Consider the following 16905-nt stretch of genomic DNA (forward strand, 5'->3'; position numbering starts at 1 on the left):
ACCTGAGGGCGCAATGCCAATTAGACCCTTAAATGTGGCGTTACCTTTGAAGTGTGAGTAAGTCACTGAGTTAAGGACCTTGGAGCTAGGTTTCTGTACATGAATTTCTGTGCAATTCAATATAACTCTAGTACCTGGGAACGTGCATTTCAAACAATCTGGCATAAGCTCATCCACAGTTTTCCTTGAAGGCCAAATTGGAAGTGTTCCCAACATAGTACAAAAAGTTGACCCAGGTCACACAGATCCTGCTTACTGTTGACTGTGATATATGGAAACGAGTTGCAGGGTCCTGCTCAGGAAATCCCTACCTCAACCTGCAAAGAAAAAGAAAAAACTGGTCCATAGTGGACAATTTAGAGGCGCTAAAGCCTTGCCGAATTACCTCCACATTTGTATGTTTGAGTCGCTGAGCCTGACTCCATCCCACCATATTTTCAGCAGTAGGTTGCAGGGCCATAAACACAGCTTTAAATGTAGCATAATCTGGGAACCCTGTATAAAATAATACCTGTTTATCATCACCTTGAAAATTTGACATTCATTTTGTTGAAGCTCTGCTATTAACACTTCTTGCTCACAGATGGTCTTGCGAGCTTCCTCAAGTTGATCTTGAAGTGAGGGAGGCAGTGCAGCATATTCATGGTCTGGGTGGGGAGGGGGCGTCTATTCACTGGAAGTATAAGAGAAACCTATTGATGGACACATTAGGTCTTTTAAAAGGATACATGGATTAAGCATGTTTATGGGTTAAAACATGGATTTTTATGTCGCATAGACTGTAAAACGTATGAAATAGCATTTGGATGTTTGTAATTAAACTTTACACTGATATAATTCACGTTAGACCACCGTTCATCAACAGCAGCATAATCATTGGCTCAGTGACAGTGTTATAATTATTACACCTTTACATACCTCAACACATTCACACCATCAACGAGGTCCGTGGAAACATTACTGGAAATAATCAGCAGAGAAATAATGTCACTACACAGTTGATAAATGCATTACAAACTGGTAAATCCACTCATCTAAATACTACCTTGCAGTTCTAACAACGATCCTCCTCTCTGGTCTGCGACTCCATGCAAACACAGTTGGACGTTTCAGCTTGGTGATGCCAGTCTGGTTTTTACAAGGGTCTGGGGGAATGTCGAGACCTTTGTGTGTGTTTTTATCTGCACCAATAAAGAAATGTAATCGTTTAAATATTTTTAAAGATAATTTTATTGTCAGACTCCTGCTCCTGCCTTTCCTAGCTAGGGACACTGATGTGAACACTGATGTGAACACTGATGTTCCCTTGGTTAACTAGCTAGTGACTAGAAGCTAATACAAACAAGCTCACTCAGAATATACTTATATATGAGTGAATCTGTGGTGGTAGATTTAAATAACATACTATTAATTTTGGACTAGGCGGTAAATGTTAACAACCTGGCTCTCTCTAGTTATGGAGACTGACTCAAAGCACCAGCTATCTGAAAACTTACCTTAAAATTACGACCAGGATCCCTTCTGATTTTTTTTATCCACTCTCGACGTAGTCCCTTATCCTCTGGAAAACGGTGAAAGGTTTGTCCTCTGTTGGATTTTTTCCTGTGTGATGAAGTGCACTGGGGAACACAGCACTGCGGCGCCATTGCCGCTAAGAGAAATCGCGACGCAAGAATTCCCGGAAGTGGTAGGTGTACCCTTCAAGCTCCTTAGAATGTTCGAGGTGAATAATCAACCAATGTTGACGATAACCAAAACTGCTAACTGCAACTTTTGGTATTTTGAGCGTTCTGGAATTCTAGCTTCTAGTTCTAACATGCGTAGCTAAAGTCCATATCAAAATATTGTCAGAACATGCAGTATGTTTAATGGAATGTAGACCAGAAATACAGAACATTTTCACTTTTTTTTTCATTCCTAAATGACAGTAGAGGGTTATTAATGTAACTAATGTAACCCTCTAAAGATATTGACAATGCCCAGTTTAATGTACAAGGAGTTTTATTGCAGTTTGCTGTTTGGGCAGCCTTCTTTGTCTCGTTGTTGTTTATCCATCAGCTTGTTGATTTAAATGAATCAAATAATTGTATGTACTAGTATGCAACGTTAAAGGGCATGTAATTAAGGATCCAAAAATAACAAGTCTGCTTTGTTTTGTAGGGCCAAAACACATTATCACGATACTTTCAACAAAGATGTCATCCTTCTTCCAAAATCATCGAGCAGTGCTGTCGTCGGGCACAAAGCAACAGTTACATGAACAGGGACAGAGAAACTGTCACTGAACAAATATGGGATGCCTTTGGAGAAAAACTCTCTACTGATGTAAGGTAATTTGTTTTTATTATGTCCAAACTGTGATTATAAATGACTAACTGAAATAAGCAGTTCTTCTGGTCAGGTGCCAGTATGTCCACTGGAGAGCTGCCCTTCTACCAGACAGCCTTCTACCTCATCATCAAGAGGAATAACTACAGTTGATCCAACTCTGGTCCTGACTTGTGAAGATATCTCAACTTCACCCTACCAGAGCAGCATCCCAGCAAGTTATTGTTCTGCCTATACCTCAACACACCATCAATCAGCAAACTATGAGAACTACCTTTCAGTAATGGCTGCACTCTCTGAAACGTCTTCTGACGATGAGGAATTGAACCTGGCGATAATAGCAAGTCTGGAGAGTGAAAAGTTAGTACATGATGCAGATGTTTTATGCAGAGCCAACCCAACAATGAAATTATGTCTGCTTACAAATACTGTACCTGTGTAAAATAAATGTAAACTGATATTATTTTGTGTTGTTAATGTTAGTAATGTTAATATTTTCAAAATATTGTGCTTTTCTGTTGACTTGAATGTTGAAGTGGCCCTACTGTGAGGGGTCATGTGTAACGCAAAGAAAAATTAAAGCTGCAAGCAGCATTGGGCGGGACCTCGCACTCCACGCAACTCGGGGCGTGCTGCGGCCGCGTCACGTGCCGTTGTAACACGTGTGGACCACAACATGAAACCTAGCATAAAAGTGCACCATTTTAGCTGTGGGGACTAATAAAGTCAAAATGGTAGCTCTGGGGTGATCCAAAATGGTAGCTCGTGGCTACAGCCAAAATACACTCAATAAGTGTATCCAAAAACATAGCTGTTAATGTTCTCTTCCTAAGCGTACTTTAAGGTATTCTCATGTTAAAATGTTTTTTCACAAAACAGCTGTTTAGCAGTAATATGCAATAATAATTAAAAAAATGTTATTGTACCTGTTACAAATAAATAAAATACACATGAATGTGAAGAAGTGAGTGTTATTTAGGGAGGGAGAAGGTGAGGGAGGGGTGGGGTGGAGGTGTGGAGGAGGGTGGAGGGGGAGTAGGGATACGGCTCAACTTACCCCATACACGGGGTTACATTAGTTACATTAATAACCCTCTACTGTCATTTAGGAATGAAAAAAAAAGTTCTGTATTTCTGGTCTACATTCCATTAAACATATACTGCATGTTCTGACAATATTTTGATATGGACTGACTGAACCTGCTACTGCTGAGAACTCTTCACTTTAGCTACACAAGCTAGAATTAGAAGCTAGAATTCCAGAACGCTCAAAATACCAAAAGTTGCAGTTAGCAGTTTTGGTTATCGTCAACATTGGTTGATTATGGTGTTAAAAGATATATTATAATCTACTGAAAGATCAAATATGATGGAGCTGGGAGAGTGTCAGCCATGTCTCTCCTCACCTGCTCTATAATGCTGGCTGACTTGGGAGTTTCGAGGTCTGAAAAGTTCTCTCGTCTCACTTTCCGCCGTGCTGTGAGTAACGTCAGGTCCTGATGAGCTTGTCCTCCGCTGCTCAAGGGACGAGGACAACGATGTGACTGTTTCAGATGATGATAAAATAGTTCTTAATACCCCAACGGCTTGCTGCAGTGCACAGGTCTCCTCTTTTCCTTCCATGTTAATCATGACCTGTACATGACCTCGCACCAACTTATCAGCCAATCACAGCGCGATAAAATGGCCTGCCTTCCGTTTCCATTATTGTCCTTCCGTTTCATGTATACTTTGTCTCACACACACATATTCTTCTCACACACACATATATTCTTCTCTTACATACATATATTATTTATACTAGATGTATACATTGATTGCACATGCATGAGAACAAAAATATTTGAATGTGTGAGTGAAAATATATGAATGTGTGAGTGAAAATATATGAATGTGGAGTAAAAATGTATGAATGTGTGAGTTAAAATATATGAATGTGTGAGTAAAAATATATGAATGTGTGAGTGAAAATATATGAACGTGAGAGTAAAAATGTATGAATGTGTGAGTTAAAATATATGAATGTGAGAGTAAAAATGTATGAATGTGAAAGGAGAATGTATGTATGTGAGAGGGCCAGAATGAATAATGTCTTGTACCCCTCATAATTGTGCCATCATTGCGCATATTGAATACATAATAGAGGCTTTGTAGTGGTCTCACAAAAATCTCATAGCACTGATGTCAGCACCATCATGGAGGTCCAGTGGAGAAGCAGCTGATCACAAATATTATATAAAGTGTGGTTGTATGTCAGTTGAATAGACCACTGTCACGTATAAAGAAATGTTCATAAAGTGTCTTCACACAGCTAAATTAAAGTCTAGAAAAATACCATTGAGAACAGATTAAGCCTTGTCAGTCACATGTTGGAGGCCAATCAGCAAACAAAGGATTGCTGTGTATTTAGATGATGGCATTTGACATTTGGATGATAACTCGCTGCCTCAAAAAACTCCCAAACCTCATTCAAAACCCTTAAAATTAGGCCTTGAAGATGTGAAACGAAGAGTGATACTGTAATTGTGTGGCCTGTTTTTTCTTTCCTTTTTTTGCCATATATGATAGTGGCAGGTAGACAGGAAAGAGGGAGAGAGAACACTAGCAGGAATTGAACCATTTGGCCACGTGGCATGCGCTGTAACCATTTAGCTACCAAGGTGCTCTGTGTGACCTGTTTCTGACTCTGGTGGATTTAGAAATTGATTTTGGGAGGAGTGAACTGTCAGTTAGCCTTATCCTTTAAATTAAGCTGTGCAATAAATGACTATTGTCAACAATCCCATTAAAAGACAGAAATCAACAATGCGTTCAATGATTTTTGACTTCACTTCCCTGTCTGTGACACTTTTAACTAGGTACTAATTAACTTTCATGGTTTTTCTTCAGGTGTTTCTGTGTGGAGTGTGTCGACCTCCTCGTTGGTCAAGGAGCGGCACATGCAGCCATCAAAGAGGACCCGTGGAACTGCTACATGTGTGGTCAGAAGAGTGTGTTTGGTCTACTGGGGCGTCGCGCTGACTGGCCCAGCCGTCTCCAGCACTTCTTTGCAAATAATCACGACCAAGATTTTGTGAGTTATGCGCCTTTTAGGCTATAAATCCCACCAACATTGAATCATTGAGGACTCTTTTTTTCTACGTCTCATTTTCTTACCCCCCTCTCTCTCGGTGTTGTGTTTCAGGAAACACCAAAGGTTTACCCCCCAGTCATGGTGGAGAAGAGGAAGCCCATTCGGGTCCTGTCATTATTTGACGGCATAGCAACAGGTTAGACAAGAACTGGATCAAAGTCTGTATGAAATCCTCTGTTTGTATCAAGTTACACTAAATCCCCGTTTTTGTTTTTTTTATTAAAACTGACATTTTCATAAGAATTTTGGTCGTGGCAGAATAAAAAAGAACTCTTATTGGAGATTTTTTTTACTTTTTACGGTGCCTAGTTGTCAATATGTCAATATGTGACTGACATCAAAGCATTATATTGATGAGGGGAGAGTGCTTTTAGCTTGAAATTAAATTGAGTTGTCTGTTTCAGTTTTACTCAGCATAGGTTTTTTTTTTTTTTGTTTTAGTCAGAGACAGCTGCCGCTCCAAGCTTTAGTTTTCTATGTTCTGCCTGACCTTTGACCCCATCCATGCAGGGCTGTTGGTGCTGAAAGAACTCGGCATTGAAGTGGATCGCTATGTAGCTTCTGAAGTGTGTGAAGACTCTATCACTGTGGGTCACGTCAAGCATCAGGGTCGCATCATGTATGTTGGCGATGTGAGGAACGTCACACGCAGAAATGTGAGTTTAATTTATTATTTAATTAATTTATGTCTATTATATTTGGCAAAGTTGTCGGGCCTGGTGCGATCTTGGATACTCTATGCATCACATTCAGGTCAGCCACTAGGAAGGCCACTAGGTGGCGCTACTTTTTAGGCAAATTTCAATAGGCTAATAACTCCCACATTGTTTGTCTCAGATTCAAAAACCTTATTGCCATGCATTCGGTGAATGGAGCTGAATCTCCCTATATAGGCCACGCCCTGGCAAAAAAAGTAATTTCAAGTATTTTGATATTTCAAAAAATAAACACGTTATAAAATTAGCACTTCCTGTTGATTTTTCGTCAAAAAAGGAAGTGGGGTATTCCTCTACATTGGTATGTTCGATTGACACCAACCTTGTGTCAATAGTTCCTTATGTCTCCATTAGGCATAATGCATAATTTCAGGTCATCACCACAAGGTGGCGCTGTTTAAAATGAAGAAGTTTATATCTCCGCACCGGCAAGTGTGATTAAAACTAAACTCGGTACAATGATTGCCCATGGCTCCCTGAGGCTCCCCTAAAAAGGAAAAAAAATCACGCCACAAGGTGGCGCTCTGGTGGCAGGGTAAATCTCTCTGCGGAGACCGTAATAGTTATGAATATGAAATTCACAGGACACGTGTAGACTGGTGCCTGTAGCTCACGTACCAAAAATCGTGTTTGTCGTGTTTTTAGCGCCCCCTACAGGATTTTTAAAAAGCAGCCCCGGCGCCACGTTTCACCGATATGTATGAAACTCGGTAGGCACGTGTAACGTGCTGAGACGTACAAAAAAGCCTGTTAGACCCTTGCCCCAAAACCCATAGGAAGTCGGCTATTTTCATTTTAATTTTCACTCTCGTCAGCCATTTTGTGGTCATTTTCACTTTTTGGGCTTGTATTTGATGGAACTCCTCCTAGGGAATTTATCGGATCTGCTTCAAAATTGGTCAGTACAGTCAAAAAAATTTGCTGAATGAACGCTCTTCGTTTTGTGACTGTACGTTGAAGGGCGTGTCTGTGGCGTGCCATCAAAGTTGGCCATTTTGAATCAAATTTCACACAGTGATGCCATTTCTGGCTATTCGGGTTTCTATTTTAATTAACTCCTCCTACAGGTTTTATTGGCTTGACTTCAAATTTGGTCAGTACAGTAAAAAAATGTTGCTGAATGAACGCCGTGCTTTTTGTGACTGTACGTTGAAGGTCATGTCCATGGCGTGCTGTCAAAGTCGGCCACTGTGATGCCATTTCCGGTATTTCAGGGCTTCTATTTCAACTAACTCCTACAGATTTTATCATATTGACTTCATATTCGATCACTGCAATCTAGACACATTGGTGATCATAAGTCAATCAAATATTTACTGTGTGTCAAACTGTGTCCGTGGCGTGGCGCTGAATTTCCACCTTTCGCAGTGAAGAGTCTCTCTATGAAAGTGTAAGTCTTTTGCAGTGTCTGAAATGTGTGACAACGTAGCGTGGTCTCCCTCAGCTTCTGGCGATGAGGGCTTGGGAGTTGGGTGATGTGAAAATTTCATGTTGTGGTCCGAACATGTTACGACGGCATGTGACGCGGCCGCACCACCCCCCGAGTTACGTGGAGTGCAAGGTCCCGCCCAACGCTGCTTGCAGCTTTATATTTATTTTTTTGCTTAGGTGGTTGTGTGAATTGTGTATGGTCTTTTTCAGTTGAACTATGCTTCACATTCATGCAATAGTTGGATTATATAACAGCAGCCTTGCTGGTAACTAATGAGTAGGAACGAACTCACAAAGACTGATCAAATCGCGGCAGAGACAATGCGTGATAGTGATAGCATGAGTGATAGTTGGCTACGATTACAGATGTGTTGCTAGGAAACCGCAGAAAACCTGCAAGAACATGAATTCTCTCTGTTCCTGTAACAAAACAGAAACCCAAATTTGTCCAAAAAGAGTTTGAACACTGCTCATTTATACTGTTATCTGTGCAGAAAAAGGTAAAGAATCTGTGTTTGGACGAGACGGTAGATGGAGAAATGATTGCAACATGAAACATAAACTCTACTGAAAGAAGCGAATTGGAGAACAAAGTGTTAGAATTTCTCAACACCGCACACTATGTCATTTTATCTCCCAAATGTCAACACCAACCGACCCAGACTGCAGCTTGATCCGATCTGTCGCAACGTGCAAATAATATTTTCATAACAGTTCTAATGTGTGCCCCGCCTTAAGAAGCTCAACTGCAACAGAGCATGGTTGACTCTCTGCTGTCGTTAAAACTATATTAATACTACATATAAAATACCTGCTTATCACCCCTCATCACAAAACAGGGCTCCGATATACATGTAGTTACCCCCAAGGAGGATGTAACACGTTCTCCCTGCTCAAAATTCTGATATACAGATGTTTTCTCACACAGAAGAACCACTCTTTCGAATCGATTCGTGGGACTTATGTGGGATTTAAGAGAATTTGCGGCATTCTGAATGAATTTGGAGTTCAATATTATATATATATATATGACCTTAAATAGAATGTTTAACGTATATTTAATATGTAAGAAAAACTATAGAGTACATTCTGTTCACCAGATCATTGTCATCACAGTTTCCCAGCTGGGTTTTTATATATTTTATTGGCATATTCAGCTCCGTAACACATACAGTTCGGCATTTGCGAAAACATTTCTGTCACTTCGACAGCTGCAGCGCTGCTCTGATGACACGCCGTTGACAGCTGTACTATTAATATTGTTTTGTGTAATGCCACTGTACTGACTCTGCTACATTTGTTTGCCGATCTCTGACAGCAGGCCTTGAAGCTCTGAGGTGTGAAATTCTTTTTTTTTTTACTATTTGGTAACATTTTTGTGAATGAAACGTACCCGCAGACGTAGCAGTTATTGCGTTATTTGACAGTTTTAGGAGTGGAGCTTACGCTAATGATGAAATCTCACGCACTCATGAACAGGTGGCACTCATCAGGATGAAACATGTGATTTACAACAAGTTTGTGCAGCTAAGAGAGTTTGGTGAATCTGACATGAAACACAATACAAGCAGAAAAAAAAGAGAAGTTTAGGATAAGAATGCAAAAATGTTCTTGCGTGAGACCTGAAGTTGCCTAAACAACAGTAACTGCACACTAAGCCTCCCGAACATAATACTGTAGACTCTCTTGACCTGACTATCAAAGTCCTTAACATGCCAGATGTACAATTTACTGACATAATATTACATGATTCCTGGCCAGTGACATTCAATATGTCCAAGAGAAGAACAAAAATAATATTACCAACGTGCATGAACTGATTAAAGGTAGAGACTGGAGACTAGAACACAATAAAGACATTTTTAAAGCATCCACCAGACTCTACAATTAAGACTGAATTGCTTCAATAAAAAGTATTTGTTACACAAATGCCTGAAAGTTGGAGGATTGTAATGCTTGGTCACTTTATCTTACAACATATCATTGTCTATACTGTCTCTGTCTTAATCTGTATACAGATACAGGAGTGGGGTCCCTTTGACCTAGTTATTGGAGGAAGCCCATGCAATGACCTCTCTATAGTCAATCCTGCTAGGAAAGGTCTTTACGGTAGGTTTTTTTTTATGATGTTGTTTATCAGAATAGACAGTCAGTATGTGCCCCTTACTGTACTTCAGCACTGTTTAATGACTCTGTCTGTCCCACAGGAGGCACCGGCCGCCTGTTCTTTGAGTTTTACAGGCTGCTCCATGAGACTCGACCAAAGGACGGAGACGACCGGCCTTTCTTCTGGCTCTTTGAAAATGTGGTTGCCATGGGTGTCAGCGATAAGAGGGACATATCTCGCTTTTTAGAAGTCAGGTTCTTTATCTAATCCTACAGGTCGTAACTTGTCATAACTTCTACCAACTAGTTAAATCTTAGACTTCAGTGTAGATACAGTGCGACGTGACTCCACTGACAAAAGGATTGATGGATTATGAATGCCCCCTTGTGGCACTAATTCATTATCTTTAGGCAGGAACACTGACTCTCTTAATCTTGATCCAATGATGTGTTTTATTGTTCTTTAATGTATTCTTAGATAGCAGCTTTGTTTGGCTTTTGACTCCCCTTTTAAATGGTAGTGAAAAGTGCATTGATGCTGACTTAGGTTTACACCTGATCCTAAATTGATTTTAGTCAGTTCAAACTGTTGCCAGTAATAGTGAGCTATCAAGTATCAACTATGTATACAAATAATATGTAAAACAGCATATTACCTTGATTCCTCTCTAACTGGTGTCTTTTCTGCTCTGCGTTACTTTGATTTCAGTGCAACCCAGTGATGATCGATGCCAAGGAAGTGTCTGCTGCCCACCGTGCTCGCTACTTCTGGGGTAACCTTCCTGGCATGAACAGGTTGGTGTGTGAATGGTGAGGGAAGCAGGAGTCTGTGACATACACAAAGAGAGAACTGTTGTTTAACATAGCCCTAGTTAAGAGAGTGACTATTCCAGTCATATATTAACTAAAATTGGGAAATAAATTCTCTTTTTCATATGCAGTCTTGGTTTCGTTCACAAGCGCCAATATTTGTAGCTTTGCACATTCAGACTGCATCCCCTGAGCTCAGTATGAGAAAACGAACACTTTACAATCAGGTAACAGCTCTCCAAAACCCTAAACTTAGTTTACAGCTATTAAATTAGTTGTTGTAGACAAGTCAAGCCTATTTCTGGCCTACTTTCAAGCTGATCTTGGTGGATAGTTCAGGAGAAATTAACATCTAAATAACAACTGTGGCTCCTGTTCTTTTTTTGCTTTTCAGGCCTTTGAGTGCTATGTGCAGTGACAGGCTGGACCTCCAGGAATGTTTAGAACACGGCCGAATAGCCAAGGTACTTGTGTGATATAACAAATATATTACAACAACGTGCACCACCTGGTGATTTGTCCGCAACTTGTTGGATGCTCTGTATGAACCTGTGGACTTCAGTCTGACACCTCTACATTCCTTACATTAAGTTAATTCGGTTGAGGCAATAAGTGTATTAAACCAGTCTGTGACAGTCAAAACTGTAATTTAAACTTAAAAAACAAGCAAATACAGAAGAAACAAACAACATATTTAATTGTATCGCTCCAAGCTGGAGAAAGCACACGGGCGGCTCCCAGTGGCAGCAAGAGGTAACAGTTTTACTCAATCAGTCAGTACTGAAAATATCATGACATTTCATGTATTTAACTGAATCCAGAAACCTTATGTTTATTAATTGATGTGTGGACTGCAGCAAGACCAGCAACCACTTTGTGGAAGCTAATGGGGAGCCAAACAAAAAATCCTATCTGTGATACAGTAAATCTCTGTTTTTTTTGTGTCAAAGGATGAAAAAACATAGAACTAGTTAGACTCACAGACTAATATAACTCTTATTGCCTTTTTTCTCTGTCAGTTTGGCAAGGTGAGGACCATCACCACCCGGTCTAATTCCATCAAGCAGGGCAAGGACCAGCACTTCCCAGTCTTCATGAATGAGAAAGACGACATACTTTGGTGCACTGAGATGGAGAGGTATGTAAACATCCTACCTTTCACAGCTCTTCCAGGAATCCGAATCTTTTAAAATGATCTTACTGTGTCTTCCCCTGTTCTGCTCCCTGCCTGTCTGTCTGTCCTCTTGGTTGTTTTGTGTCGGGCTGGTTTCCCTGTCAGGATCTTTGGCTTCCCAGTTCACTATACGGACGTGTCCAACATGGGCCGACTGGCAAGGCAGAGGCTCCTGGGAAGATCATGGAGTGTCCCGGTTATCCGCCACCTGTTTGCACCACTCAAAGAATACTTTGCCTGTGCCTGAGCAGCAAGAAAACTCACTCGGAACCATTTAGGAACTACAACTACATGTTGTGAGTAGAAATAAGAGCCTTGCTCCTCAAATTATACTCTTGTATAATTTACAAGCGAAACATTGACGTAGATATCACATTATTTCTTGTATTTGAATTGTAATTCTTATTCTATTTAATTTTGATATGTCATTTTACCTTTTAGCAGTGTTATCAAATATTGTTGATTTGTTTGTGCAAGCTATACTTGAGACTATGCTTTCTTCTGAAGACACTGAGACAGAAAAGTGCTAAACATGAATTTTAAAAGAGACGGTAACGCGATGGGAAAGATCTGAAAGATATAGGACATGGTTTTAAGATATGTGAAATGTTTCTGCTGTGTGAGCATACTGTACGTCGTGGCTGTGAGATTCCCACCTGCAGTGCAGCCATGCTTCCAGCTACTGAGCCTCACAGAGATGTGAAAGAGAAAGCCGACTTTCTTCAGTGTCAGGAGAGCTGTGTCTTTAAGAATCCAAAACACCAGATCACATATACCTCTTTGTTTACAGTTTCTATACACAACTGAAGGTAATAACGGTACTACTGTAATATGGTTACAATACCATGGTGCTCCAAGATGATGAGAAACATCATAGCCCATGTGGCACTATGACTTTAGACAATACGGAGCTCTTCAACCTGTTGCTGGAAAAAACATGTGATGTATTTACACTTGATGAAAAAAAAAAACAATTCTGCTCCGTGCCGTTTTGTTCACTTCAAAGACAGTAGACTGCAAAATAGAGTATCTCCTCTTTTTTTGCATTTTACAGCTTTTATACAATTTGTACTGGTGCTCATTTAATCTCTCAGCCTTGCCACACTCAGGCTCACTACCTGGATCTGCACAAACAGAAAGTGAAGCTAGCCACATGGGAAATGATGTTTTCTGTCATTCAAAAAAAAAAAAAAAAAAAACCATAAGATCAATGTCTGTGAAACTATTTTTTTTTTCTAGTTTCATCCTGACCAATGACATTACTGTACAACTGTTAGCAAGTGTGGTTGCTGGAGGGAGGTAGGTTGACCAGGCCGGGTATCTCTGCTCCTCAACTTTCACCTCTCTAAACTGAAAAACTGTCAGGTGCAAATCTTCAACAATATGGTGCGGCTTCACAAAGTTCTTCTACCTTTTTATAGCAATTTTGTGCTGGTTTATCAACATTATAAAGCACTTTTATATGTATACTTTCTTTTTTTTTTTTTTTTCTTGATATTTTTAAAAAAAATATTGGTTCTTGTGAATTGTTTATGTTGTTATGTTTTATGATGTGAATCTGCCCTCGTGTAATACTTTTTGTATATAGTAGGGCTGTGCCAATAGAAGTGGAAGAATGGATTTTGATATGTGAAACCCATTTTTTTTGACTCAGTGTATAGTAGATGGATTGACATTTGTAACCCCAAACCCCCTTTCCCTCCTCCATCATCAATATTGTTCTCTGTTTGAAAACAGCGATACAGTATGTTACTACCCAGATTCATAAAATATCTATTTCTATTAAGATTGTAAAATGTAAGACAGAGTTTAAGAACTATGTCATGCGCTTTGTACAATATTGTGTCCATTGTGAAGGACAGTTGGCCCTGATAAATCGTAGTCGTCATGTTGACAAATTTTAAGTGCTGATCCAAATTTGGATTACATTAACAAACTAAATTCTCTTGATTGTAACCTCTAAGCTAAATATGGAGGATTTAGGCGGCAGTTTGTCAAAACGTAAAACTGACACAGTGCTTGTCAGCACTCAAAGAATAAAGAGGGTAATAAAAAAACAGATGTTATCGCTTATCTATATCATATTTAAGATTCAAAATTTGAAATTTAATTTCTTAATGTAACTAATTTCTTAAGTGACCTTATTGACATAATTTTTGTCCACGCACACCAGGCTCAATATGAGATATTGTGCTTTGTGATATTTTAACCAGATGTTATTTTCCCCTCCTCCTATAATACTTAACATACCCTCATGTTTGTATATATGTACATAGAGTTTTCCGGTTGCTGTTTTTTAATTTTTGTTTTTTTTGTTTTTTTTTACCTATGAGATGTACAAATATAATTCTTTGCTAATATATATCATCAAATTAGGAAAATTCTTAGGTTAAAAAATAAAAATCAAGTGACAATTTTGATTCAAAACTTGCTTTTAGCATTAGATGTAGGGAGACTCCAAGTCGACTTTATCGTACCGATTCTTTTTTGTGTCAAGTGAATCCAGATTTATTGTTGTGATCTTAATAGTGGCCAATGGACAGCATTAAGATGAACGGTCTCTACTTCACTGCACAGCCCTACATTTTTTGTTTTTTTTGCTTCTGTTTTCTTTTGTAAGAGGGATTGTAGGTGTTTCCGATGGTGCTAAACATTTTATCTAAAATATATTTGATTGGAAGAGAAATAAACATGTGTCGACATTGACTGTTTTTAAGTTCCTTGTAGTAACGGAAAAATAACTATTATTTCACTCATATAAATATATTAACAAAGGCATTTTAACTTTGTACTTGAAAAAATAAGGATAAGGAATAATGAAAGGTTTCCTATATTGTTTTAGACTAGAGATTGCTGTAGTTGGTGCTTATCTGTGGGAAAATCGTGTGAGAAAAAAAAAACCAGTAATACGTTTTACTGTAGCATAATATATGCTTAATACGCATTGCTTCTTAATCGTACATTCCATGCCGTAATATTCTCCATGTCTGTTTTCAAAATGTTGTTTTGAATTCATTGTTATTTTTTACCAGAAACAACATTTCATTTTTAATGTTCAAGGCAGGTCAATAATTCTATATGTCATAACTGTTTATGGCCTATACGCTTTCTCCTCAAGAACAGTTCGTACAGCAAATGTAGCAGTCATTCTCCACTTTGACCCCCCCTCCCCCAGACTTATGTTTAGTGTCCAGAAAGAAGATACAGGCTCCCTATGTACTTGTGCTGGAGAACACTTGAATAAATGTATTGTTTTTGTGCAAAAAAATCCACCACCTCCTGTCCGTTTTTTTTAATTATTCATATTTAATTTAGTTTCCAATCTCAAGCATTTCTCCATAACATTATAGATTCACTATTAAATGTGCCACAATCCAAGATAATGTGTTTTTTGGGGGGGACAACATTGTCGTTTGTTGGATTTAGTAGCATTTTGGTCTCTACACCCTCGTCTTCCAAGCGCAAAGGAGACACATGGCAGACAGAACATTTTCTACTTGTTATAGTAGAAAGCAGAGATCTTACTAATAGAATAAAAAGTAATTTGTAGATAGTATCACACAATAATTGTCATATTTATGAGAAACTCAGTCAGGATTATGATAAATCTTGTAATTATGAAAAACTATCTGATAATCATGATATAATAAAATCTGAATTATGGGGAGAAAAACAACTAATAATGCAAAACTTTTCACAAGTGGCAGAAATGGGCTTCCAACACTGACACACAGTCTCATTATGATGATGATATTTTGGATATTGGAGCATTTTAACCATAATAAATATTCATGTGACTCTGTTTCAGCTTCTAATTGTCAGGGGTCTGATGGGGGTAATGGACATTGATATTCAGCTCCAGTTTCCATGCTATTGTGCCCTCCAGCAGGGTATTTATTACTCCGGGTCTTGACACCTGGGTCTTCACCACCCTCAGTCCTTTAAATAAGGGTGTTGCCCTACAGCTCCTCTCTGATCAGACCTGAACATGTTGCCACTCTGCAGTCTTCCATTCAGCCATCAATTTAGAGTTTATTGGCTTGCACTTACATTTCCTACTAATGCCATTTGCTCATAAATATATTATCTATCTGTTTTATGTTTATTTTTTCTTCCATTATAATTGTGGCAGATCAAGCCCGGGTCATGTAAGGTAAGACATAAGAAAGACTAGACTATCAATATATCCAATTAAAGCTCACAGAGAAATTTAAGCCATTAAATCCATGATAACAGTCATAATAATACATTATAATAATCTATTATGCAGTCTCACTCTGCTGTTATCTTTATGCCACCCTCTTTTCCTGATAGTGGTACAGCCTCCTCACAGTGGACACGCCCTAAGTCCAAAGTAATTGGTTGCTTAGGCGACCAAGCCTTCACTCGGCGCTGCTGATTGGAGCGTCGCACCGTCTCACGGCCTGGATGCTGCGAGCCGCATCAAGTTGACCACAGAAACATAGAATGGCACCGGAACACTAGCGATTGGCCTACAAAATAAAAGCATAAAAGTGTGTGCTTGTACAGTAGTCAAACTCTTTAAGATCACACTGGTTTGTTGACAATTAAGCCACTGTAGGGCCTATTTGTGTTAGATAATACAAAGTTTGATCAGATGATTTTAAATTATTGCTTGTTATTGCCTGATGTACATATTTGTGAAGAGTATGCGTTTCAGCAGTTACATTGGCATATATCACTGGCACACTTACAAACATATACACGATTGCATTTAATTGTAGTGGCCTACTAGATCACACAGTGAGCAATTTGCAAAAATGTCTTTAGTTTTGAGAGGTTTTTATTAACTGATTCATGTTAATCATTACTGATGATTATAGTCCTATTAAGTATATACAGTATGAGGCAGAAGAAAAGCTTTTTCCAAAAGCAGTATTTTTAGACCCATGCAGGGTATTTTCTAGCCAAGAGCATGGCAGGAGAAAATATTTTGCACAAATATGAATGAGGCTGGTAGTAAAGCTCTTAAAATCACATAGGCCCTATGGGTGAAAATGAATTTTAATTTCATACAGATGCCTCATCAGTCAGTTCAGTCATAGTTTGCTACCAGACCTTGTTCAGTGATTCAACTAGAGTGAATGAAGTGAAACAAAACGGCATTTCAACCTGATTTTAAAGTTTTGTCTCCCTACTCTTTTGCAAAGGAAAATAATTTGTTGGGGTTTTTTTTTTTTATTTTG

General features: G+C 38.9%; 1 protein-coding gene and 1 long non-coding RNA gene across 7 annotated transcripts in view; both read left to right on the forward strand.

Moving 5' to 3' along the window:
* Positions 1-14966, forward strand: part of dnmt3ab (DNA (cytosine-5-)-methyltransferase 3 alpha b) — a 51279-nt gene extending 36313 nt beyond the window's left edge. For 4 of the 6 annotated variants that reach the window (XM_051389382.1, XM_051389411.1, XM_051389391.1 and 1 more), the window contains 9 exons: positions 5218-5401; positions 5513-5597; positions 5972-6117; positions 9627-9717; positions 9816-9964; positions 10424-10524; positions 10919-10988; positions 11544-11662; positions 11804-14966. In XM_051389382.1, the coding sequence (XP_051245342.1) occupies positions 5218-5401; positions 5513-5597; positions 5972-6117; positions 9627-9717; positions 9816-9964; positions 10424-10524; positions 10919-10988; positions 11544-11662; positions 11804-11945 (1087 nt within the window). In that variant the 3' untranslated portion in view covers positions 11946-14966. The remainder of the gene's footprint in view (positions 1-5217; positions 5402-5512; positions 5598-5971; positions 6118-9626; positions 9718-9815; positions 9965-10423; positions 10525-10918; positions 10989-11543; positions 11663-11803) is intronic. The other 2 variants (XM_051389402.1, XM_051389421.1) reach the window with 1 other exon arrangement.
* Positions 1278-3283, forward strand: LOC127357401 (uncharacterized). Its single transcript, XR_007882250.1, has 2 exons — positions 1278-1687; positions 2161-3283. It is a non-coding gene; the product is annotated as an uncharacterized LOC127357401 (long non-coding RNA).
* Positions 14967-16905: the final 1939 nt, after the last annotated feature.

Source organism: Dicentrarchus labrax, unplaced genomic scaffold (genome assembly GCF_905237075.1).
Source record: "Dicentrarchus labrax unplaced genomic scaffold, dlabrax2021, whole genome shotgun sequence".
Lineage (NCBI taxonomy): Eukaryota > Metazoa > Chordata > Actinopteri > Moronidae > Dicentrarchus > Dicentrarchus labrax.